Source organism: Anabrus simplex, chromosome 1 (assembly GCF_040414725.1).
Source record: "Anabrus simplex isolate iqAnaSimp1 chromosome 1, ASM4041472v1, whole genome shotgun sequence".
Lineage (NCBI taxonomy): Eukaryota > Metazoa > Arthropoda > Insecta > Orthoptera > Tettigoniidae > Anabrus > Anabrus simplex.
In genome coordinates this window covers 617,484-644,438 of record NC_090265.1, presented here as the reverse complement: position 1 = coordinate 644,438, position 26,955 = coordinate 617,484, and the positions used below count along the sequence as shown (strand labels likewise).

The 26,955-nt window shown below is 39.2% G+C and overlaps 1 protein-coding gene across 4 annotated transcripts in view; it reads left to right on the top strand.

The window, feature by feature from the left end:
- LOC136883299 (sialin) overlaps positions 1–26,955 on the top strand; it is a 181,498-nt gene that overhangs the window by 64,221 nt on the left and 90,322 nt on the right. For 2 of the 4 annotated variants that reach the window (XM_068225241.1, XM_067155537.2), the window contains exons 1-2: positions 2,873–2,947; positions 26,467–26,656. In XM_068225241.1, the coding sequence (XP_068081342.1) occupies positions 2,928–2,947; positions 26,467–26,656 (210 nt within the window). In that variant the 5' untranslated portion in view covers positions 2,873–2,927. Of the gene's footprint in view, positions 1–2,872; positions 2,948–6,724; positions 6,800–26,466; positions 26,657–26,955 lie in introns of those variants that run through there. The other 2 variants (XM_067155553.2, XM_067155545.2) reach the window with 2 other exon arrangements.

Here is a 26,955-nt window from a genome sequence, read left to right as displayed (position 1 = left end):
GCGTGCTTGGCTCAGTCCTCACCAGTTGCTGCAGTGGTGAGCAGGTGGAGGGCAGAGGAGGCCGGCCTTGCGTGCTTGGCTCAGTCCTCACCAGTTGCTGCAGAGGTGAGCAGGTGGAGGGCAGAGGAGGCCGGCCTTGCGTGCTTGGCTCAGTCCTCACCAGTTGCTGCAGAGGTGAGCAGGCCAGCCTTGCGTGCTTGGCTCAGTCCTCACCAGTTGCTGCAGAGGTGAGCAGGCCAGCCTTGCGTGCTTGGCTCAGTCCTCACCAGTTGCTGCAGTGGTGAGCAGGCCAGCCTTGCGTGCTTGGCTCAGTCCTCACCAGTTGCTGCAGAGGTGAGCAGGCCAGCCTTGCGTGCTTGGCTCAGTCCTCACCAGTTGCTGCAGAGGTGAGCAGGCCAGCCTTGCGTGCTTGGCTCAGTCCTCACCAGTTGCTGCAGTGGTGAGCAGGCCGGCCTTGCGTGCTTGCCTCAGTCCTCACCAGTTGCTGCAGTGGTGAGCAGGCCAGCCTTGCGTGCTTGGCTCAGTCCTCACCAGTTGCTGCAGAGGTGAGCAGGCCAGCCTTGCGTGCTTGGCTCAGTCCTCACCAGTTGCTGCAGAGGTGAGCAGGCCAGCCTTGCGTGCTTGGCTCAGTCCTCACCAGTTGCTGTAGTGGTGAGCTGGCGGAGGGCAGAGGAGGCCGGCCTTGCGTGCTTGGCTCAGTCCTCACCAGTTGCTGCAGTGGTGAGCAGGTGGAGGGCAGAGGAGGCCGGCCTTGCGTGCTTGGCTCAGTCCTCACCAGTTGCTGCAGAGGTGAGCAGGTGGAGGGCAGAGGAGGCCGGCCTTGCGTGCTTGGCTCAGTCCTCACCAGTTGCTGCAGAGGTGAGCAGGCCAGCCTTGCGTGCTTGGCTCAGTCTTCACCAGTTGCTGCAGAGGTGAGCAGGCGGTGGAGGCCGGCCTTGCGTGCTTGGCTTAGTCCTCACCAGTTGCTGCAGAGGTGAGCAGGCCAGCCTTGCGTGCTTGGCTCAGTCCTCACCAGTTGCTGCAGTGGTGAGCAGGCCAGCCTTGCGTGCTTGGCTCAGTCCTCACCAGTTGCTGCAGAGGTGAGCAGGCCAGCCTTGCGTGCTTGGCTCAGTCCTCACCAGTTGCTGCAGTGGTGAGCAGGCCAGCCTTGCGTGCTTGGCTCAGTCCTCACCAGTTGCTGCAGAGGTGAGCAGGCCAGCCTTGCGTGCTTGGCTCAGTCCTCACCAGTTGCTGCAGAGGTGAGCAGGCCGGCCTTGCGTGCTTGGCTCAGTCCTCACCAGTTGCTGCAGAGGTGAGCAGGCCAGCCTTGCGTGCTTGGCTCAGTCCTCACCAGTTGCTGCAGTGGTGAGCAGGCGGTGGGCAGAGGAGGCCGGCCTTGCGTGCTTGGCTCAGTCCTCACCAGTTGCTGCAGTGGTGAGCAGGCGGTGGAGGCCGGCCTTGCGTGCTTGGCTTAGTCCTCACCAGTTGCTGCAGTGGTGAGCAGGCGGTGGAGTCCGGCCTGGCGTGCTTGCCTTAGTCCTCACCAGTTGCTGCAGTGGTGAGCAGGCGGTGGGCAGAGGAGGCCGGCCTGGCGTGCTTGGCTTAGTCCTCACCAGTTGCTGCAGTGGTGAGCAGTCGGAGGGCAGAGGAGGCCGGCCTGGCATGCTTGGCTCAGTCCTCACCAGTTGCTGCAGTGGTGAGCAGGCGGTGGGCAGAGGAGGCCGGCCATGCGTGCTTGGCTTAGTCCTCACCAGTTGCTGCAGTGGTGAGCAGGCGGTGGGCAGAGGAGGCCGGCCTGGCGTGCTTGGCTTAGTCCTCACCAGTTGCTGCAGTGGTGAGCAGTCGGAGGGCAGAGGAGGCCGGCCTTGCGTGCTTGGCTCAGTCCTCACCAGTTGCTGCAGTGGTGAGCAGGCGGTGGGCAGAGGAGGCCGGCCTGGCGTGCTTGGCTTAGTCCTCACCAGTTGCTGCAGTGGTGAGGAGGCGGAGGTCTGACTCTTGACTGGAGCCAGGCTAGCTTGCTTCTCCCAAAGCCGTACAATGAAATGGCTGACACCATTAAATATTATTGATCAAGGATATTTGGATTTAATAATATCAATTTAAGGACTAATGCATATGCTACCTTCGCACAGTCAAATAATCATGGCCCTTTAATATTAACTGAAGATGAGGCCCAGTTTTAACACAAACTGGAAATGATATCTGTTATGTGTTCGTCATATTTTGCCTAAAGACAGCTGTAATTCGTAATCTGCAGAAGAAATCTTTGTTTTTTCATTTTAATCTTGATCAATGCAAAAAATCCTGTTGTTAGTAACTGAAGTACCGAGGGAGTATGCCGTGTGCTTAGGGACGCACACGTGCGAGCTTGCATTCGGGATGTAGTGTGGTCGAACCACGCTGTCGGCAGTCCTGGAGATGGTTTTCCATGGTTTTCAATTTTCACACCAGACTGTACCTTAATTAAAGCCATAGCCACTCCCCTCCCAGTCCTAGCTTCTCTATCCCTAAGGGACCGAAAATGATTATAATTTGTCGAATCTTCTCTATCCCAGCATAACCATAATACTAATTATCAGTGCCAGTGCTACGTAAAGTCAATTGTGAAGTAGTGTGGATAGGACATGAGGTTTTGATATTTTTCTTGAGCTTTCCAGTGGTTTATATAGTTTCCATTACAGCTCATGATGGATAAGAATTGCTTCCTAGAGTTTGAAATCCTTCTAAAGTAGACTGCATGTGGATCAATGTGCCACAAGGTGAAAACCCTTGTTGTAGAGTGAACTCACAGCTCAGGGTTATTGGTTTCCTGTGGAAGGTCATTAAGAGATTAGCCATGCTAATTGCTGCTGTTATGTCATAATTCCACAACACACAAAGGTGGTATCTTAAGACTCCTGATAAGAGGCTTAGTCAGGCCATGTTCCTATCACTTGTGCTCACCTACAATGCTGGGGAAACTGACAAGGCAAGTCACTAGTGACCTAGTTGCTTTATGTCTTGTTAAGGGAGAAAAGAGTTAACATGGCATGTTAAGGATGATTAGGGGTGGTGTTTTTTCACAATGATGATATTATTCAAAATGCTTTAATAGGATTGTAGTTTTGTATTTTCACTTGAGAAAGTGATTTTTTTTTAAATGCATATTTTAGGTTACAGTGAAAGCTGATTACAAGAGAACCTCTACATGGCAAAGCATGGTGTTAAGGGAAATATTCTATGGCCCCATGAGATTAACACTAAAGTACCTGTACTTAACAGAACTCACAGAAATAACAACGGGTGATTGTTTGGTCCGCCCTGTCAATATGTTATTAGTATTTGAATAATTTATACGTACATGTTTCGCGAACCTTAACTTACTTCGTCAGTTTATTTACATCAAAATCTACTTTATCCAAGTCTCAAGATACAACATCTCATCACATTAACCTCAACACTAGTCACTACATGTACACTTTGCCTGTTGTACCCAACACGTAAGACATGCAACATATTTAGAAACACTCTTGAATTGTCCACTCATTCCTCCTGTCCTTTACGCTCTTACAATGTGTATCATCACCCTGGATGGATCCATTAGCTGAGTCAGCCACTGGTAAAATGTACCTTGCTTGTATTGTTGCTGCCACTAGGAATCTACCGTCTTAACGTCCAATTTGACATCCTTCAAAGTTAATACCCTTATAGGTTGCATTGATACGCTCGTCGTTGTATACATATTAGAAATTTTAGCCATGTATGTGCCATCAGGGCAGAAGACGTTTTGCTCGATTGTTGCAGAACCGGACTTTTTTGAATCAGAGCGGAATAAACCTCCTGTTATGTTTCTGAAAATGTTCCTCTAGTACTATAGAAATGTGATTGTTGCGGGAGATCTGAATTTGCCAGATGTAAATTGGGAAGGAAATGCGAACGACAGGAAACATGACCAACAAATGGCAAATAAGTTAATATGGGAAGGACAGCTGATTCAGAAAGTGATGGAACCAACCAGAGGGAAAAATATCCTGGATGTGGTGCTGATAAAACCAGATGAGCTCTATAGGGAAACTGAAGTAATAGATGGTATTAGTGATCATGAAGCTGTTTTTGTGGTAGATAAAAATAAATGTGATAGAAAGGAAGGTCTTAAAAGTAGGACTGTTAGGCAGTACCATATGGCTGATAAAGCAGGCATGAGACAGTTTCTAAAAAGTAACTACGATCGGTGGAAAACGGTAAATAAAAATGTAAACAGACTCTGGGATGGGTTTAAAGAAATTGTTGAGGAATGCGAAAACAGGTTTGTACCTTTAAGGGTGGTAAGGAATGGTAAAGACCCACCTTATTATAATAGAGAAATAAAGAGACTAAGACGAAGGTGCATACTGGAAAGAAATAGAATTAGAAATGGCTGTGGAAGTAAGGAGAAATTGAAGGAACTTACTAGAAAATTGAATCTAGCAAAGAAGGCAGCTAAGGATAACATGATGGCAAGCATAATTGGCAGTCATACAAATTTTAGTGAAAAATAGAAGGGTATGTATAGGTATTTTAAGGCAGAAACAGGTTCCAAGAAGGACATTCCAGGAATAATTAATGAACAAGGGGAGTGTGTATGTGAAGATCTTCAAAAGGCAGAAGTATTCAGTCAGCAGTATGTAAAGATTGTTGGTTTCAAGGATAATGTCGAGATAGAGGAGGAGACTAAGGCCAAAGAAGTAATAAAATTTACATATGATAACAATGACATTTACAATAAGATACAAAAGTTGAAAACTAGAAAAGCGGCTGGAATTGATCAGATTTCTGGGGATATACTAAAGACAATGGGTTGGGATATAGTACCATATCTGAAGTACTTATTTGATTATTGTTTGGTCGGAGGAGCTATACCAGATGAATGGAGAATTGCTATAGTAGCCCCTGTGTATAAAGGAAAGGGTGATAGACATAAAGCTGAAAATTACAGGCCAGTAAGTTTGACATGCATTGTATGTAAGCTTTGGGAAGGCATTCTTTCTGATTATATTAGACATGTTTGTGAAATTAATAACTGGTTCGATAGAAGGCAATTCGGTTTTAGGAAAGATTATTCCACTGAAGCTCAACTTGTAGGATTCCAGCAAGATATAGCAGATATCTTGGATTCTGGAGGTCAAATGGACTGTATCGCGATTGACCTGTCTAAAGCATTTGATAGGGTGGATCATGGGAGACTACTGGCAAAAATGAGTGCAATTGGACTAGACAAAAGAGTGACTGAATGGGTTGCTATATTTCTAGAAAATAGATCTCAGAGAGTTAGAGTAGGTGAAGTTTTGTCTGACCCTGTAATAGTTGAGAGGGGAGTTCCTCAGGGCAGTGTTATCGGACCTTTATGTTTTCTTATATATATAAATGATATGAGTAAAGGAGTGGAATCGGAGGTAAGGCTTTTTGCGGATGATGTTATTCTCTATAGAGTGATAAATAAGTTACAAGATTGTGAGCAACTGCAACGTAACCTCGAAAATGTTGTGAGATGGACAGCAGGCAATGGTATGTTGATAAACGGGGTTAAAAGTCAGGTTGTGAGTTTTACAAGTAGGAAAAGTCCTCTCGGTTTTAATTACTGCGTTGATGGGGTGAAAGTTCCTTTTGGGGATCACTGTAAGTATCTAGGTGTTAATATAAGGAAAGATCTTCATTGGGGTAATCACATAAATGGGATTGTAAATAAAGGGTACCGATCTCTGCACATGGTTATGAGGGTGTTTAGGGGTTGTAGTAAGGATGTAAAGGAGAGGGCATATAAGTCTCTGGTAAGACCCCACCTAGAGTATGGTTCCAGTGTATGGGACCCTCACCAGGATTACCTGATTCAAGAACTGGAAAAAATCCAAAGAAAAGCAGCTCGATTTGTTCTGAGTGATTTCCGACAAAAGAGTAGCGTTACAAAAATGTTGCAATGTTTGGGTTGGGAAGAATTGAGAGAAAGAAGAAGAGCTGCTCGACTAAGTGGTATGTTCCGAGCTGTCAGCGGAGAGATGGCTTGGAATGACGTTAGTAGACGAATAAGTTTGAATGGCGTTTATAAAAGTAGGAAAGATCACAATATGAAGATAAAGTTGGAACTCAAGAGGACAAATTGGGGCAAATATTCATTTATAGGAAGGGGAGTTAGGGATTGGATTAACTTACCAAGGGAGATGTTCAATAAATTTCCAATTTCTTTGAAATCATTTCGGAAAAGGCTAGGAAAGCAACAGATAGGGAATCTGCCACCTGGGCGACTGCCCTAAATGCAGATCAGTATTGATTGATTGATTGATTGATTGATTGGTTGATAACTGGTAGCACCTTTAATATTATTAGAGGAACTGTGCGGAGAACAAATTATTTTTTCTTAATACTTTTCCCTCTAAACCACTAGAGTCAAGCAACATTCTCGTGCAGTGTTCGTTTCCGCATTTAACTATGTGTAGTACAGCAGATTTTTAGCTTAAATGTATGCCAATGTGTAGCGTAGAAGTACGTTTTAAATTACTTTTCAAAAAAATACACTAGGTCACAGCACCTATCGGAATGTGGTTAGGTACAACTCTATGCGTAAAATGGCTGTCAGCAAGTTGTTTAGCTGCGACAGTGCTGAGTTTTGGATCAATTGTGGATCAGAAATGGAAGAGAGTAATTCAGAAGCAGGAAATTATAATTTAAAATTGGATACAGGAATGCATAAACTTAATAAAAGAGATGCCAGTTTCTCTTGCCAACAGTCTTTTAGGTGAATGCTGCTACCATCTTTTGCCATCCAGGACACCCAGCACAGCAAGGAAGAAAAGGACAACTAGAGTGTGTAAATTCTCTTCAAATGCAGTAAAAAAGAACAGTGGTCCTGGAGTATGAAAAGAGAGCAGGTCGATGTATGAAGTGTGTGATGTCGGTCCAGAGTGTTTTGAATATTCCATTCCAGAAAGCATTACTCATATTAAAAGCTAGGAATGGCACTGTACTTGAAATGTTGTGACATAGTTTATCTATTCCTCATCTGTGTCATCAATTTTTATATGCAAGCAAGAGTCCTTTATTTTTGAAAAGTAAATCTTTATCAAAAATTATTTTGGAAAGTTCTTAATATTATATTTAAAGGTAAAGTACCTCATTCAAAAGAGGAAAGATGATTCATTAATGTAAATAGATGTTCATGGTATTGATTACCTTCAAAGTATCTTAGTAAAATCTTGAATTTAGCCATAAAACAACAACAATTGGCTTTACGTTGCACCGACACAGATAGATCTTATGTCAACGATGGGATAGGAAAGGACTAGGTGTGGGAAGGAAGCAGCCGTGGCCTTAATTAAGCTACATCCCCAGCATTTACCTTGTGTAAAAATGGTAAACCATGAAAAACCATCTTCAGTGCTGCCACAATGGAATTCGAACCCACTATTTCCCAAATGCAAGCTCACAACTTTGCGCTCCTAACCACACAGCCAACTCGTTCGGTAGCCAAAAAGAAAACTCCATGATCCTCAGACCAAGCACAACTAAAATAAGCAGTGTCTCCCGCTATCCCAAACACGGGATAACTCCGAGTTCAGTCTTGACGCTGTTCATCACGTGCTCTGTTCAGGCGATGGACAATTCACAAATCACCTCACCGTATTTTGACGAAAATTATGTGTCTTTTGTTTTTTTTTTTTCACAGCTGTCTTCTGAGCTGGGGGTGCAGAAGTGTAAGGAAATCATGAAGGAAGATTATATTTTATAAATTCTAGGGAATGATGATGAGCCTGACTTTTATGAGTATAGTGAAGATAAGCGGCAGTGAAACAGACATTTATCACACTACTACCAAGTTCTTGTAAAAGAGCCAACAGAAAACTATTCCTAATGTTATCGCTCCAGAACTATGTACATAGAGGTATTTTTAGCTTATTTCAACTCATAGGGAACCTAAAATATTTGTCCCGAATGAAGATGAGACACGGGGCGAGTTGGCCTTGCGGTCAGGGGCACGCAGCTGTGAGCTTGCAATACCAATATAATAGTCCATTATTGGGCATCAAAATTTTCCACCTAACTCATTCTTGGTTGCCTGCGTTTCGCCCTCGTGTGCTAAGTTGGGCTTGTCAGTTGGGACTTAGCACACCTCCCAAGATGCAAGGCTAGTGCATACCGTGGAGGCTGCTGCTGCTGCTGATCATTATTTCATTCTCCCTGTTTGGGAGCAGGCCACCAGTCCCACTAGGGACTCTTTGGTCGGTGATTTGGTTGGTTTTGGGTGTTCTAGTTGTCATTGAAGGTGTGCTATGGTTCACGTGTTTTTATGTTGTTGGTTGAAGTTTTTACTGGCGTGTGGATTGTCACAACAAGGCGTCACCCAGTGTGAGTCCCGCACCGCGCCTGCCCGGTCTTTACCTTGCTATCCCCTGTTTATTGAAGCTTTTTGAGATACAATTTTTACAATATTTACATTATATGTTGTATTATGTTATCTTCTTTTAGAATTTTTGCTCTTGATGAATTGATCATTATTAATATATTAATTTCACTTAATTAATTTCACATTTGACTTTATATTATTACACTTTGCACTGTGAGTTCTTTCTTGATGCTATTTTACATTTTTCAATTTTTGTTTTGTGTATTTGTAACATTTTGAGGAGTGTAATGTGTTGTATTGTGTGAGACATATAATGCAATCAGATTCATCGTAATATTATCATTTAATTTTCAGTTTTTGAGTTTTTATATTTGGTGTTTTATTATTTAACAATGACTATAGTTGTGTTATGTGTTGATGTTACATTTTATATTAGTGTAGTGTGTTGTTTGTGTGTAGGGATATAATTTATTCATTTTTGTGTATTGAGTGGCTGGGTGTTTATTTTGATTGGTGTGTTTGTTCTTTAAGTGATGGCGATGGTGTCGCCTTCCAGTCAGTACTATGTGTTGCCAATGGAAGGGTTATTTGTGAGGCCTTCGCCCCTTTTTTGCGTCATCTGCAGTGGTTTATTGTAGTTTTTAGTCGATGGTTAATTTCGGGCGGTGGCTGGGGTTGGGAATAGGTAGGTAGTAGCGGGTGTTGGCTGTTGGTTTAGGATGGATTGAGCTAGCGGGGATAGGTTGATGGCTTCAGTAGGTTGTGGGAGGTTGCGAGAATTAGCAGTGTTAAGGTATTGCAATCTGAGAGAATGGAGGTAGGAGCGGATGGTAGGGAATGTGTATAAATCATTTATTGCTTCTATTCTAGTTTTAGGTCCGAGGCTGTACACAATTCGAATGGCATGTCGGTCTAATTTTAGTATGTCTAAGTAGTGGATGGGATGGGCTACAATCCTGGTTAGGGAGGCATAGGTAATGATAGGTCGAACAAAGACTTTATAAGTGTTTATAATTTGGTTGGCTTTTAGTCCCCAGGTTTGATCTTTCAACCAGCGTAAGAGGTTGAACCTGCTGTATGCCTTTTTATAAATATTATTACAATGTACATTCCATTTTAGATTATTTTGAAACGTGATACCTAGGTATTTCAGGGTTGAGGTTTCTGTAAGCGGTTGATTATTAAGTGTGAGGTGAATTTTGTTAGTGGGTCGGTATCTACGGTTGCCGTTTCTAAAAACTATGAATTGGGTTTTGTTAACGTTAATTTTGATTTGCCAAAGACTTAGCCATTGTTCGAGTTGTTGGAGGTAGGGTTGTATGCGTGATTGGAGGGAGCGGTTGTTAGTTCCATCCGCAAATTGATATAGTTTGAGTGGGGGTGAGGGTTGGGGAATGTCAATACAATATAGGACGTATAATAGGGGGCTCAGAGTGCTGCCTTGTGGGACTCCAGCTAATAAGGGAAATTTATATGATAGGGTGTTGTGGATGGTTATTTGAGCATTATGTTGGTTGAGGAAGTTAGCTAGGAAACGGATGATTGTGGAAGGTAGTGGTAGATGTCGCAATTTAAAAATGAGTCCTGAGATCCAGACTTTGTTGAATGCTTTTTCTACGTCTAAACTGATTAATGCGGCTTGTTTCTTAGGTGGGAGGTATGTTGTAAAGGAAGCTGAGATATGGAAGAGGTGATCTTGTGTAGAGTGGTGTGGGTGGAAACCTGCTTGTGATTGTGGAATTAGTTGGTGAGAATTTAAGAAAGAACAGATTCTACGGGCTAGGAGGATTTCTAATATTTTACTTAGTACTGGTAACAGGCTTATTGGACGATAAGAAGTTATCTGGGAAGGTAGTTTGTTAGGCTTTATGAATAGTAGGATTTTTGCATGTCCCCAGGGGGGTGGAAAGTAACCTGTTTGGATTATAATCTATATATATAAAATAAGAGTTTTGTCTGTACATTGCTCAGAATTTAAAAAGGATGGTATTTCTGTATCAGTCGTGCCCCCAGTAAACAGGAAATGCACTTTTTACTCTTCTGTAATGTCTGTCTGTCTGTCTGTCTGTCTGTCTGTCTGTCTGTCTGTCTGTCTGTCTGTCTGTCTGTCTGTCTGTCTGTCTGTCTGCACACGCATCACGAGAAAACGGCTGAAGAGAATTTAATGAAAATCGGTATACAAAGTCGGGTAATATGTCGCTACAATATAGGCCATGAATAATTTTATTCACACTGACTGAAATGGTAGCTTAGGGGAAGGCCTAAAATTTAATTCTCAAATATTTAAGTTATTAGTGGCCTTATCTTAACGAAAATCGGTAGGAGAAGTCAAGGAATAAGTTGCTACAATCTAGGCCATAAATAATTGTATTAATGCTGAGAAAAATTATAGTTTAGAGGAAGGCCTACAATGGAATTCTCAAATATTTATGTTATTAGTGGTCCTATCGTAATGAAAATCTGTATGCAAAGTCAGGGAATAAGTCACTATAATCTAGGCCATAAATAATGTTATTCGCGCTGAATGAAATGGTAGTTTAGGGGTAGGCCTAAATTTTAATTCCCAAATAATTATGTTATTAGTGGTCGTATTGATAAAGACTACATAACATTTTAGTTATGTAGTATTATATTTCTGATTATTTATGTCTTATACATTGTTACCATACCGGGTATGATCAGAGATATTCATGAATTTGGATTTTTGTTACTAAGTCCTTATCAGCGCCGAATCACAAGAAAATGGGTAAACGGGATTGAATGAAAATCGGTATGTAAAGTCGGAGAATAAGGAACTTCAGTCTACGCTATAAATAATTTCATAAGATGCCCTAATATCACAGAGTCGAAAGAAAACTTAATGTGAAGGCCTACAATGTAGAAAGCTCACAAAATTGAACAACAATAACATTACATTGACCATTGTTTGTTGTGATGTGCTTTGTCTTCTGTTGTCATTCATCTCCGATAGATAGGATTACTGCTGCGTACCGAGTATTTTTTTAAATTTGCCTTACGTCGCACCGACACAGTTAGGTCTTATGGCGACGATGGGATAGGAAAGGGCTATGAGTGTGAAAGAAGCAGCCTTGGCCTTAATTAAGGTACAGTTGCAGCATTTGCCAGGTGTGAAAACAGGAATCCACGGAATAACATTTTCAGGGCTGCCGATGGTGGGGTTGGAATCCACTATCTCCCGGATGCAAGTTCACAGCTGCGCGCCCCTAACCGCATGGCAACTCGCCCAGTCGTACGAGTGTAACAGTCTGCTTAAATATTGGCGGGAAGTAGCTGGGGTGTTAGGTAACTTTCTTCTTTAGCATGCCATTCCTCTGTTTCATAAATATTCCGATACTACTGGCAATTGACACACTGGTTCATCATAGCATTCGAGCTATTCAATCCCTACTCTGAGGCACTGACTGGAATGAGCAGTGTGCATATTTAATGGAATATTGGCAGAGGAGTGTTTACGGCTGTCTGCGGCCTGATCATTCCAGCTCTGGAACTTTGGACTGTTAGATCAGCACTGTAGTACTGTTCGTTAAAAGTGAGAAAATGTGTAGTTTATCATTTGATCAAATATTTTATGTGATAACATTACTTTTAATCGCTACATTCCTACTGGCGTTATTGTAATGACCTATGCTGACTTCAGTTAGGAAGACCACAAAGTCAGTCTTTCTGAGAATCCCATAGCGAAGCACGGGTACATCAGCTAGTATTGTATATATTGCATAGTATTTGAAGAAAACGGAGTGGTGCTTCTTTGATATGTCTGTACGTAATTTGGTCAAGGCCAGGAGCAGTGTTCTTTTTGTATTTTAAAAGCTTGTGTATGTCTTGTACTGTGATTGGTGTGTTTAGAGGGTGTTGTTGTTCTATAGTTGGAGGGGCTCGAACGTGGTATGTAGTCGTGCTTTAGTAATGTCTGTGTATTCAGTTATTGTTTCATGATCTGGATGGTAAAAGTTAGGGTCAGCAGAAAGTGAAAAAACTTGTCTGTAGTGGTCTGCAAAGGGATCAGCTTTATTGTTTGGTGCGGTGTTGTTGTGTATTATCGGGTAGTGTGGAAATGATTTTTTAGTTTGTGTGAGTTGTTTCAATTTAGTCTAGTATTTACGTGCATTGGTTGTATTGGATAGTTCAGTACAAGTCTTATTCCAGGCTTTTCGCTTTATGGCTTTGATAAATGAGCGTGTGTGTCATAGTGTTGTTCTGTGTTCCCGAAGAGTGTTGGGGTCTCGTGTTCGAAGGTAGGCTTTGTATAGGTCATGTGAGTATTGTAGTAGTTGTGTTGTGTTGTGTTGTGTTGTGTTGTGTTGTGTTGTGTTGTGTTGTGTTGTGTTGTGTTGTGTTGTGTTGTGTTGTGTTGTGTTGTGTTGTGTTGTGTTGTGTTGTGTTGTGTTGTGTTGTGTAATTCTTCTTGGTTTGTCGGTGTCGTAATGTTGTGGATCATGTCAGGCCACGGCCGCTTCCTTGCCAGTCCTGGCTATTTCCTGTCCCACCGTCGCCATAAGACGACGAAGTGTCGGTGCGCTTAAAGCCAATAACAAAAAAAGAAAGTAATCCCATCTACCGGAGTTGAATGTCAGCATAAGAGGCAAAGAACATTACAACAAACAACGGCCAGTGTAATGTTATTGTTGATCAACGTTACGCGCTTTCGATATTGTAGGCCTTCACATTATTAATTGTCTTCGGGTTCTGAAATACCACTCTTATCATAGTCGGTACGGTAAAACTGAATAAAACATAAATGATCGGAAATTGTATTCCCTATAACTTTTGTTATGTAGTACTCTTCCATAGGATGAAGAACATAGGTATTTATTAAATTTTAGGTGCCTTCCCCTAAACTACCATTTCACCCAGGGTGAATAACATTATTTATAGCTTAAACTGTAGTTTCTTATTACCCGACTCTATATACCGATTTTCATTAAATTCTGTTTACCCATTTTGTCGGGGCTCGGCATTGATATGGACCTAGCAACAAAAATCCAAATTCATGAATATCTGTGTTATCATAGCCGGTACGGTAAAAATGCATAAGATGTAAATGATTAGAAATTTAATTCTATATCACTTTAGTTATGTAGTATTTATCGATATGACCACCAATAATATAAATATTTGAGAATTGAATTTTAGGCCTTCCCATAAACTACCATTTTACTCAGTGTGAATAAAATGATTTATAGCCTAGATTGTAGCGGCTCACCCCCTGACTTTACATACCGATTTTTATTAAATTCTCTTCAGCTGTTTCCTCGTGATGCGTGTATATACATACAGACAGACAGACAGAAATTACGGAAAAGTAAAACCTGCATTTTCTTGTTACTGTGGACATGATCGATACAGAAATACCATTCTTTTCAAATTCTGAGCAATGTACAGACAAAACTCTTATTTTATATATATAGATGAGTTGGTACTCCTGTACCTGTAGCAGTTCGGCTCCGAAGTCTTACTTGATTTGGCATTGCCGGGTTCCGGGCAGCTTCTGCGTAGCTCAGAGTAGATAGAGGCATAAAGCCTGGTGAGCGGTTTTCAGCTGGTAGTGAAATGGAGCCGTAATGTCTGTTGTATTGATGTTAAGTGGCGACATGCTACTTGGTGATGGGTTTTCTGCATTGGAGAACGGGGTTACTCCCTGTTGATTCATTTGGCTCTCGTTGAATAGCTCTGCGTTTTCTATCCTCTGGGCTTGGTGAGTCCCTGTTGATCTTCCTCCTTGGCATTCAAATAGTTTCGTCTTCCATAGATGAGGCTGGAGATACAGAGCGATCTCTTATTGTGGACTGTTGTTTATAAGTTTTGCCACTGTTGATTTGCACAAATGTATGTATATTCCACATTGTATAACCCAAAAAAATTGGATGGTAGTAGCATAAAAAATAACATGTGACTTCATGGATGATGCACACTAGTTAATCAACTACCTTCACACTGTGTGCTAAAAACTCAAAATTGACACATACAATAGCCCAAATGTACCAGACATACCAACATTTATGATCGGTTCAAATTAATTTAAGCTTTTACCACTACATGTGATGTTTTTGTAAAAAATACATTTTTAATGCATGTCAACTGAAGATGACCCCCTAGGGGTCGAAACTAGTCTTGACTATATTTACCAGCTTAATGTAAATTAATTTTGTATTGATAAGGTGGAGACTCATATTTATATTGTTTTTTGTAAAGTAATATCTATCAATATGGAAATGAAACTTATAAACAACAGTAGAAAAGCCAACCAGGCAAGAAAAATGGCACACAGATACCAAAATCTGAAAATTAAGATCACAAATATTGTCAAAAACATCACTTTCTTAAAACAATGTCTACAAAATAATCTAACTCCTAAATTTCTTAGGAAATATAATAATAAACATAGAAGCACCTATCAAACCCAAAATACACAAAACAAAACAAACCGAATATGGCTTAAGGAAGAAATTAAATTCATGTATAGAAAGAAACAACACCTCAACATACAAATGTATGAAGCACACCTTAAAGCCTCACATGAACTACCATACACATACTGGAACAACTTCCAACAAATAACCAACGAAAAGATTGAAAATATAGCCATACAGAAGCAGAATACCCTGAACAAGAAACTCAACGCACTTAAGGCATCACTAAACCAAACCAATCATACACAGTATAGACAACGTACTACTGTTTCTACTGACAACAACCAACATATTTTCCATCCCCCACTCCAAAACCTAACTAACACAATATTCAATGAAAAAGAAACAACTATACTGAGCAAGGGACCAAAACATAACTGGAAAAACAATTCAGTTTTTGAAAATATTGCCACTATTATTACTGAAACAGAAGATGCTCTAAACAAAATACCCCAAGAAAAACAAAATGAAATTAGATATGAAATTAAAAAAATACTACCACAATATATTGATAAGATCACTCAAAAACCTCAGAATCAAGATATCACAAACCAAACACAAATTAAGGTACTCAAAAATAAAATCCAGCAAAATAACCTAATAGTAACAAAGGCAGATAAAGGAAACACTACAGTCATTATGGATAAAGAGGAATATATAACAAAAACAAAAACCTGCTTTCAAGATGAAACTTTTCAAATTAAGACTAAAGATCCTACTAACAGTATCCAAAAAAACTTAAAAACTCTCCTAAAAAACATCAATTTTCTCTTGAATGAACAGGAAACTACAAAATTAATCACCATGAATCCAGGGATACCTACAGCTAAAGCTTACCCTAAAATCCATAAAGACAACATTCCTATGAGACCCATAATAAACTATAGGCCAAGCCCTATTTATAAATTATCCAAATACATACAAAAATTCCTCAAAAAACATTATGTCTTTCAAGCAAATAAAACCATAAAAAACTCAATAGATTTTTGCAATATTACTAAGAATATAAGAATAGAACACTTCTACAAGCTAGCAACATATGATATAACAAACATGTATCCTAATATACCCACACAAAAAACTATCACTATCATAGAATCCAATCTTTATAACCACAGTAAGCTAAGCAAATTGGAAATAGATGAATTTATACAACTTTTACAATTCGCTATCAATAACAATTATTTCAAGTTCCATGACACTATCTATCAACAGAAAGGATTACCCATGGGATCACCAATATCAGGCATAATAGCTGATATATATATGGATTACTTAGAACACCAAGAAATTAAAAAAATAGAAAATATCATCTATTGGTGCAGGTTTGTCGATGATGCATTTATAATCATGGACAATAGACATACTAATGAAAACATAATCTTAGAACAACTAAATAGAATAGATCCCCATATTAAATTTACCATGGACACTGAATATAACAACACCATAAACTATTTAGATATATCCATAACTAGACATAACAACCACCTAACATACAACATATATAGAAAACCTACCCATACATCAAATGAATGGATGAAAACCATAATGGTGTAAGTGACATTTAAAAAAAAATGAGTTAACTGCAGAATGTAACTCCGGGAGGATGTATCCTTTCACCAGCAAAGAGATACAAGTGATAGCGGTAATATTCTGCGCTCTAGTGATGGGTGGTATAACCACAAATAGCATGCTTTATATGAGTGTTGAAGATGTTTAAATGCCTTTTTCTCTGAATGACCAAAATGTTACTTATACCGTTATGGTTTTCATCCATCCAAATACAATAAAGATAGACTCCACCCACCCACATGCTCATAAGAGAGCTGCATACTATAGTATGATTCACAGAGCATACAACATTCCACTTTCAAAGGAAAATCTAAATAAAGAACTAAACACAATCCACGAAATAGCAAAACAAAATGGATATAAAAGAGAAATGATAAACCGGATCATCAACAAAGTCAAAAACCAACCTAAAACCAAGCTAACCAGAATCACCAAAAATAAAAAAGAATATGCACTGTTTACTTACACAAATAACCATATACATCCCATAACAAATATCTTCAAAAAACAAGGCCTAAAAATAGCATACAAAACTGCACGCAATAACACCAACATACTATACAATTCCAAATCAGTTAATAACATAAATAAATACAATCACTCAGGAGTCTATCGCCTCAAATGCAACGACTGCCAAGCCAGCTATGTAGGGCTCACTGGTAGAAGTTTTTTAATACGATATAATGAACATGTCAACGCCGTCAAACACAGACATTTCTCAGCTATGGGTCAGCACATTGACGATCAAAAACATAATTTTACGGACATTAAGAACGACATGCAAATCCTCAATATGAATCCAAAAAGTCCCTTGCTCAGCATAATAGAAGAATTTTACATAAATTTAGACAAATACGTCAATCCGAACTCCAACTTAAATGAAAGTATAGACAGAAACAATATTCTTTTTCATGCAGTAATTCCCTTATTAAAAGATTTCTACATCAAAAGAATAAGTAAACAAAAATCTATACGTTCAAATCAACCGCCCCAAGACTTCCTCCCCTCCAACCCCACTCCCATTACTAACACTCCACCCATCCCCCCAAACCTCCCCTCTACCGCCGCTAACTACAATCTCAGAGCAACACGTATCAGATCTCAACAGGCAGCTACAAAGAATGCACCGTTCCAACACCTTACGTAAGTAAAACGACATACAATTTACTATTACACTTTCATACCACACCATTATCACACTTATTATTTCTATTTCCAGATACTGTACCTTGTTTTTACAACATATACGCTTCCATGATAAAATCAACGTGCATCAAGACGCATAATTTCAACATGTCACCAACTTAAAACATCACGACATACGGATGGGAAAACATGCTCCATTAATATATTCAAGATTTCTAATAACTCCAACATTAGTAGCTGCCTAAAATATCTCCAGATATATAACTAAGTATTACCTGATCTGCAAGCGGATTATTCAAATACTTACCTAACCGTTTTTTACATATAAATATTTTTACGGACCCATTTTATCGGAACACTATATCTAAGACTGTTGTGAAAAATTCGTCAACCCTATTTATTCCAAAACAATGTACATGTAGCACCACATATCAATAACATTAATGTAATGTGTTTTTAACCAGGCATATATGGCATACATATACCACTGTTTTAGTTATATGTCCATTTTAACAGCATTATTTAATGCCTATATTAAGCAAATAGTTTTTATTTAAAAAAAATTTAACCCTATTCCAAGACTCAATCAAGAATAACAGGCTTTATAAACTGATTTTAGCATCTAAGATATATGCCAGTAAGGTGTTACATTGATATTTCAGTCAAAAGTGTTCAAACCAATGTCCTACATTTTCATATGACTAATCAATAGCCAATTTGTGTAATTTATGAACCAACTTTAAATGTATATTGTTAAACTTGCCACTGTTGATTTGCACAAATGTATGTATATTCCACATTGTATAACCCAAAAAAATTGGATGGTAGTAGCATAAAAAATAACATGTGACTTCATGGATGATGCACACTAGTTAATCAACTACCTTCACACTGTGTGCTAAAAACTCAAAATTGACACATACAATAGCCCAAATGTACCAGACATACCAACATTTATGATCGGTTTAAATTAATTTAAGCTTTTACCACTACATGTGATGTTTTTGTAAAAAATACATTTTTAATGCATGTCAACTGAAGATGACCCCCTAGGGGTCGAAACTAGTCTTGACTATATTTACCAGCTTAATGTAAATTAATTTTGTATTGATAAGGTGGAGACTCATATTTATATTGTTTTTTGTAAAGAAACTCTTATTGTGGAGTCGAAACTTTCACGGTTACGGGTGGTGGCATCTGGTGTTCTTCTTCCGCACTTCTTCCTCGCTCCGGTTGGAGTGCGTTTGGCGACCTCTGGAGTAGTTGATCCGTATCTGTTCATGGTTCCTTCTGAATCCGTTGCGCTTGAAGCGACATCTTTGGCTGGCTGGCTCAACTTCGTCTTAGTATTCATGACGTCTGATGAAGCCCCTGGTGGCGGAGTTTCACACCTCGTTGGATCATATCCTGCAGCGACAGCGCCTGGTTCTTTCTTGGCTCCCTCCTGCTTATTTTCATTTTCTAGCTTCTTGTTAGTTCCCGTATTACTTGCCATCTTGACCACTGGACTAGACAGCTGAGTACTGACTTGGATTGCCGTGAAGGCCACTGCATAGGCTACTTGAAGCCACCAGCAGTGCCAATGCACTATGAGAGCTATGTCTCATTTCCAAAAATTGATGCCTGCTTGGCCATCAGATGATATAGATGTTGATTCCCATAGGGAACTTAAAATATTTGTCCTGAATGAGTAAATTTATGATACCAATATAATGGTCCATTATTGGACATTATAAATTTTCCAGCTAACTCGTTCTTGGTTGCCTGCATTTTGCCCTCATGTGCTAAGTTGGGCTCGTCAGTTGGGACTTAGCACACCTCCCAAATATTTTAAGTTCCCTATGGGAATCAACATCTATATCATGTAAGCTTGCATCCAGGAGATAGTGGGTTCGAATCCCACTGTCGGCAGCTCTGAAGATGGTTTTCCATGGTTTCCCATTTTCACACCAGGCAAACGCTGGGGCTGTACCTTAATTAAGGCCATGGCCACTTCCAACTCCCAGCCCTTTCCTATCCCATTGTCTCCATAAGACCTATCTGTGTCGGTGCAACGTAAAGCCACTAGCAAAAAATTTGTCAAAGTCTCTCATGATACATTGACACTGCCGGTGGCTCCAAGTAGCCTATACAGTGGCCTCCACAGTATGCCATGTGTGTTAGTAGATGTGCTGCTTACCAGATGAGGAGCCCAACTTAGCACACTGGGGTGAAACGCTGGCAACTAGGAATGAGTTAGCAGGAAAATTTATAATGTACAATAATGGACCAACTCTCATCATCATCATCATCATTATTGTACAGTTCCAGTTTCCCGGGTACTGTTAATGAGCCTCTTCCACTTCTTCCTGTCCATATACAACTTGTCATGGAGAGATGTCATCCACTGTCCATCCCCTGGCAACTAGATCAACCTTGATCATGTCCATCCATCGGGTTTTCGGTCTTCCTACTGGTCTTTTTGTGACGGTGCACGCTTCAATACCATAGGTCAATATTGGTATGAAATAGCTGTTAAACATCATCAGTTTGGTCGGCTTTGGAATCATGTCATCCCATAAAAATGTTCTTACTTGGTAGAATTCTGATCCCTTTTGCAATCTCTTTTTAATTTCCTTTCTGGCCAAATTATCACTTCCAAGGCAAGAAAAACTATCCACACACACTCTAGCTGGTGGTCTCCCAGTTTTAAACTTGCTAGACGCCCTTCTCTGTTACTGCCATCACCTCTGTCTTGGTCGCGCTGATGTTGAGGTTATATTCCTGGAAATGGGATTTCCATACATTGAGTCTGGTCTGTACTTCCTCTTCTTTTTCACCCCAAATCATGATATCATCAGCAAAGGCCACTGCATTCAGTTCACCTAACTTTTCCTTGATGTTGTTCATTATATTGTCCATAACAGTGATGAACAGTAGTGGGGACAGTGCACTTCCTTGCTGAACTTCACTCTTGGTCTCAAACCCCAATTTGTACACAGCTAGTAAGGCTAGTACAGTGGACCAACTATATTGGTATTATTTCAACTACTGTCAAAACATTCATAAAAGTCTGGTATGGACATACATAAGACTGAAAAGGACTTGGGAATGAAAATGTTAATATCATTAATATTTAAAGAAATTTGCTGAACATTATTCAGACTGTGTTTGAAAAACTTCAGTCCTACCTTTTATAGGTTTTTGAAAGAGTTGTCCCATTCTTTGGTAAATATATTTACCTTGTGGTGGTAGAAAAATATTCTTGTAATTTAAAAGAAATACAGTAGATAAGACCAATTACTCTTCTTCAATATCATTTCCATAGTATACTGAAGCATATGTATGTATTTCAGAGATATAAAATCAATCAGTCAATCAATCAATCAATCAATCAATCAATCAATAAATCAATCAATCAATCATCATTACTGTCACCCATGTGGCAGATACCCTCACAATTGTTTACCGAGACTTTTCTTAAGAACTTGGAAATTAAACATTTCCTGAGATAAATTATAGCTATCCCTAATTCCTCTTCCTACAAATAAATATTTGCTCCTATTTGTCCTCTTGAATTCCAATTTTATCTTCATATTATGATCTCTCTTACATGAAAAGTTTGAAATGAGCTTTCAGCTGATTATGTCATGTTCAATACTGTATGCACAGGACTGGATTTTTTCCTTTTTTCAGAAATTCAAATTTATAAAATTTTACACTTGTAGTAATATGTATAGTAGGTGATCCTTTTCTTGAGCACTGAGCTCCATAGTGCTGATTGGGAACTAGGGCTCAAGAAAACGTTTGCCTACTATAAGTACCAAGCTCGATAGCTGCAGTTACTTAAGTGTGGCCAGAATCCAGTATTTGGAAGATAGTGGGTTGGACCCCACTCTCAGCAGTCTTGGAGATGGCTTTTTTGTTGGTATTCCCATTTTCACACAAGGTAAATGCTGGGCTGTACCTTAATTAAGGCCATGGCCGCTTCCTTTCCACTCCTAGCCCATTCTTATCCCACCATCGTCATAAGACCTATCTGTGTCAGTGCAACGTAAAGCAACTTGTAAACATATATAAATATGTATATGGAAGTAATTTTGTGAATTTTTTTTTATAATTATTAGTTCTAATGTTATTAGACCAAAGAATGACTTTTACAAGAAACAACATTTGGAACATTTATGGGAAAATAAAGGTTAAAAATAGTATATAATAAATTGTATTGAACTCTTTAGTCAGAATGTTAATTGGTAAATTACCTGTTCTAGGTTTTGAGCATGTATTGTAGATTCTTCTGTCTCAGGGAACATTGATGGCTCTTCATCACTTGCTGGGTATCAAGAGAAGCTAACTACTATCAATAAAAGATGTGGATGAATTAACTAGATTTGTTCAGATATAAACAAAGAAAATCAAAGAAAACTAATCATCAAAAGCCACCATGACAAAAATCAAGGTAAATGACCTTATATTTTGTGACAGCTGGATGATTTCTGGGTGTGATATTATGCCTTCATAAAGAAATGCCCAAATTCCCTATGGGAATAACATCTGTATCATCTGAAGGGCTATTATCGAATAGAAACCACTTCATATTTAACTTCAAGCCAACAACAACAACCCAGAACAATTTCTCTTCAGTTCCATTAACAACTACAGGATAAGTTTCCAATTGCTGGAATGCCCAAATATCACAAAACCAATTTCTAGAAATTCTCTTAAATTAAGGCTGTCCACTAACTGATGATAATGTAGAACGAGGTACATGGACCCTTAATTGGATGCTGTTATGCATCATTAGACGAAGCGTCAAGAGTTGGTTTCGAGATATTCGCGTTTAACTTTAGGTTTATGTGTAAATTTGAGAAAACATAATTTTGTTAAACATGGTATTCCTGGTGTTGTAGGATAACAGATTGTACCTTCTCACCAAATTTCAACATTTTTATACTTACAGTTCATAGATTTTCTTGAAGAAATAGCGCTTTGTCTACTGGTGTAATTTCTCACGTGTGAATAATGCATCACAATAATAACCCTTTACTTCTGAGTATCTATTGAGTAGAACTTCAAAAAATATGTGACTGCAGTTGTAATTAAAACCTGAATCTCCTATTGCGCTAAGTGCTTGAACCATTGTGAGCCACGCCACAACTCCGGCACATTATTCAAGTTTTAGATGGAGAAACTCTAGAAGGGGAGCTATTCCCTAAAGTCATTGCTATAACCACTTATTGATTTGATGGATGTCAACTGATCTGAGTCAAATACAAATGGTAAGAAGTGAGCCATTGTAGTCTATACCGTGCAATGCATATTTCTTTATGGATTTTCCTTCATGATAGGCCTATTATGTTCTGAGAGTACAGTACTGACATGATATTTTAAAGCCTGTGGATAAGTTTTGTTCTGCTTCAGACACACTTTAGTTGCTAAGTAGAATGGCAGTCTCTCATACCATTAGGGGACGTTGACCTAGATGTTAGGCCCTTTTAAACAAGCATCATCATTATCATCATCATCGGAATGGCAGTACCTTAAACTAAGTAAAGGATATGGAGCCTGGTATATGTGGTTATGATTACCTCATTCCAAGAAAAATAAAGGAATTCTGAAAGAAAGTGTAGAATTTTAATCACTTATCTCAGTCGAACAGAATAGGAACAGAAAATGTGATTAAAATATTTGCTCCCATAAATTCACACAAAACACTGGGCAGGTAAAAGACTGTTACTCTCAGTTCATTCAGTCTCAAAATCAGGATCTCTATTAAATCAACCTATGCCATCCACGATGTCCGAATCTCCTTGAAAGTTTTTGCTAAAATTGTTTGGCATCTGCAAGTATTAGATGCACTTAAGGTCTCCAAGTTTGGCTTCAGAGATAGGTTTTCCATTTGGCCACAAAAGTATTAATGCCTGATTAAGGGGAGCTCTAGTTTCCCGTGGTCGTCCCAGTCTTGATGTATTTAGATTTACTAGCATATATTCACCATCAAATTTAGTTTTGATGTACATACTGAATGGCTGATTTCAAGAACTGGATTGCTTTTAGTTTTTGCCAGTTTATCTTGCAACAGTGAGCATCTGTTTTCCAATTCATGATCAGTTTTTCAAGTTCTGCTGAACTGAAAAACGTGTCTTCCATCTGCCGAACGACAATGGGGTTTTTCCGCCTGCAGTTTCTCATTACATTGACAAAGTCTTCTGCAATGTATATACACTGATGAAATTTGAGGGCACGCTAAATATCTGCAAAGTCACTGCATTCATTATTCTGATCTGGAATTCACTGATTTGGCGCATATTACCTAGCATTACATGTTAAAACACTGTTACAGTGAAGCCTTCACAGGTTCTTCAAATAAATATATCGATACAGAAATAATACTTACATTGCAGACTTCCGTATTAGATACCGTACAACAGTCTCATTTTGATACTAACCTTAGAAAGTTCTTCTAGAACAATTCTCCAACGTAACCATTTAAGAAAGCTACATTAGTAGCATTGTCCTTCTCCTTACTTTTGGAAGTACTTGATACATCGCCGAACTTCGTCACTTGATAAACCACTCAATGTATCACCATGTCAATAACTTAGCACTATCAAAAACCCGGGCTTCCTCACTGTCATCCATGATGCAATGTGAGGAATGGGGCGCTTGGTCTAATGATGCAAAATGGAACGTCGCATAGTCTAATGATGCAATTTACAGTTTAACTGATTTCTGTTTTGTCGCTTAGGTTTTCAGTTTACTGACAACTAATGCCCTCTTGTAAGAGAGTGGGGAATATATTATATGTAGTTCAAGCTTTCCTCTAAGATAGTGCTAAAATCTCAATTTTTGTCAAATGGTGCTTAATCTATTGATGCATAACTCCATCCAGTTCATCATGAGTAACCTTCAGTTAGAACTATGAACTGACCATCATCGCCCCTTAAAGTGAAGTTGAAGTTTAGCATCCATGATTGATGATCGTGGTGTCCCTTGTCTGGCTCCATGGCTAGGTGGTTAGCGTGCTGGCCTTTGGTCACAGGGGTCCCGGCAGGGTCAGGAATTTTGACTATAATTGGTTAACTCCCCTGGCACAGTGACTGGGTGTAGCCTACGGGAGTCAATTAAATTGAAATAACGAATAACGTGGTTCAACCTATTCAATACAAGTAAATAAGAAATGTAGTGTTACATTCTTATTTGATTATGAGCGGAAGCGGTACTAGTTTCGACCACCAATCTGGGTCATCGTCAGCCAAATAAAAATACAAAAACAATGCATAGGAGAACAAGAAATTAAATGATGAGTCTTTCACAAAAGCAGTTGAAGAGGAGCAATATAAGATAATAGGGATTAGGACTGCACGATTTTAAATCATAAAATCTAGAAGAAGTTGAAGGTCAGTCACTTATATGAAGTAAGGCGCAATCCTCTGAAGAGTAGCACAACACACGCAATGTTCGGCACTGTGCCTCAAAATGTTTATGAGAAGAGATGAACAGTTAATTGAGCCAGCCTGCATATACTATCAGGCATGAAGTCACAACACGATTTAATAAATATGAAGTCCCAAAATTGTGTAGAAGTCGAAGACGAGTCGCTTTAAGCAAGATGCTAGCTCCTGAAGATCAGCACAACATAGTCAATGTCCAGCACTGTGCTTTCAAATGCCGACGAAACTCAGTGAATAGCTTAATGATCAAGCCTGTAATTGTTTCGGTTGCAAAATGTATATAATACAATTTAATATAATTTAATATAATTGAAGTATGTAAACAATTGTTTTTTACGTCAACTGTTCTAAAGAATCTACAAGATCCTATTTAGCTGGAAAATTTATAATGTCCAATAACGGACCATTTATATTGGTATTATAAATTTACTCATTTGGAACAATTATTTCTGATTCCCTATGGGAATCAACATCTACATCACGCTACTCTTTTGTCAGAAATCACCCAGAACGAATCGAGCTGCTTTTCTTTGAATTTTTTCAGTTCTTGAATCAGGTAATCCTGGTGAGGGTCCCATACACTGGAACCATACTCTAGTTGGGGGTCTTACCAAAGACTTATATGCACTCTCCTTTACATCCTTACTACAACCCCTAAACACCCTCATAACCATGTGCAGAGATCTGTACCCTCCCGTTTATCAACATACCATTGCCTGCTGTCCATCTCACAACATTTTCGAGGTTACGTTGCAGTTGCTCAAATCATGTAACTTATTTATTACTCTATAGAGAATAACATCATCCACAAAAAGCCTTACATCTGATTCCACTCCTTTACTCATATCATTTATATATATGTATATAAAAAATAAAGGTCTGATAATACTGCCTTGAGGAATTCCCCTAAACTGTCATTTCATGCAGCATGTATAAAAAAATTTATAGCCTAGACTGTAGTGCCTTATTCCCCAACGTAACGTACCGATTTCTGTTAAATTGTGTTCATCCATTTTCTCGTGGCTCGGCATTGATATGGACGTAGCAATAAAAATCAAAATTCAGGAATTTCTCAGTTATAGCCGGTATGGTAAAAATGTATACGGCATAAATGATCGTAAATTTAATTCTGTACATCTTTAACAATGTAGTATTTACCGATAGGACCACTAATAACATAGATATTTGAGAATTAAATGTTAGGCCTTCCCCTAAACTACCATTTCACTCAGTGTGAATAAAATTATGTATAGCCTAGATTGTAGTGCATCATTCGTTGACTTTACTTACTGATTTCCATTAAATTATCCTCAGCCATTTTCTCGTGATGCTTGTATGTATGTACATACATACATACATACGGATGGACACAAATGACGGAAAATTAAACAGTGCATTCCCCTGTGACTGTGGACACGACCAATACAGACATGCTATTATTTTCAAATTCTGACCAGTGTACACATAAAACTCTTATTTTATATATATAGATATTCATACAGACAGTACCATAACAAATGTTCTGGTTCAAATTTTTTTGTCATTGCAGAGATGAAGCTGGGGACAGCAATGTGGATGCTCCATGCTGGAAGTTTTGGAGACAACGCCGGTACATTGTAACTCTTATGGCTCACCTTGGCTTTTTCAACGTGTTTGCTTTACGTGTAAATGTGAGCGTTGGCATCGTTGCCATGACATCCAGCACTTGGAGGATTCTCGAAAATGGAACTAAATTAGAGGTACTTGTTTATTTGTCACGTGGCTTAGTGACAACATAATACTAACCCTTATACCTCTCTTTGACTAATTTGCCATGTTGATGGTTCAGGTAAATGGAGAAATCAAATGAAAAATGGTTTTAATATATCCCCACAAATCTTACTAATCTCAACTGTTTTCCCATCCTTTTCATTTGATCTTTTTGCAGATGGTGTTATATTGTACAGAGTGAGGAATTCCCCTCTTAATGATTACAGGATCAGATAATGCTGAGTTCCGTTTTGTAGAAATATAGCAACCTATTCAGTCACGGTTGTGT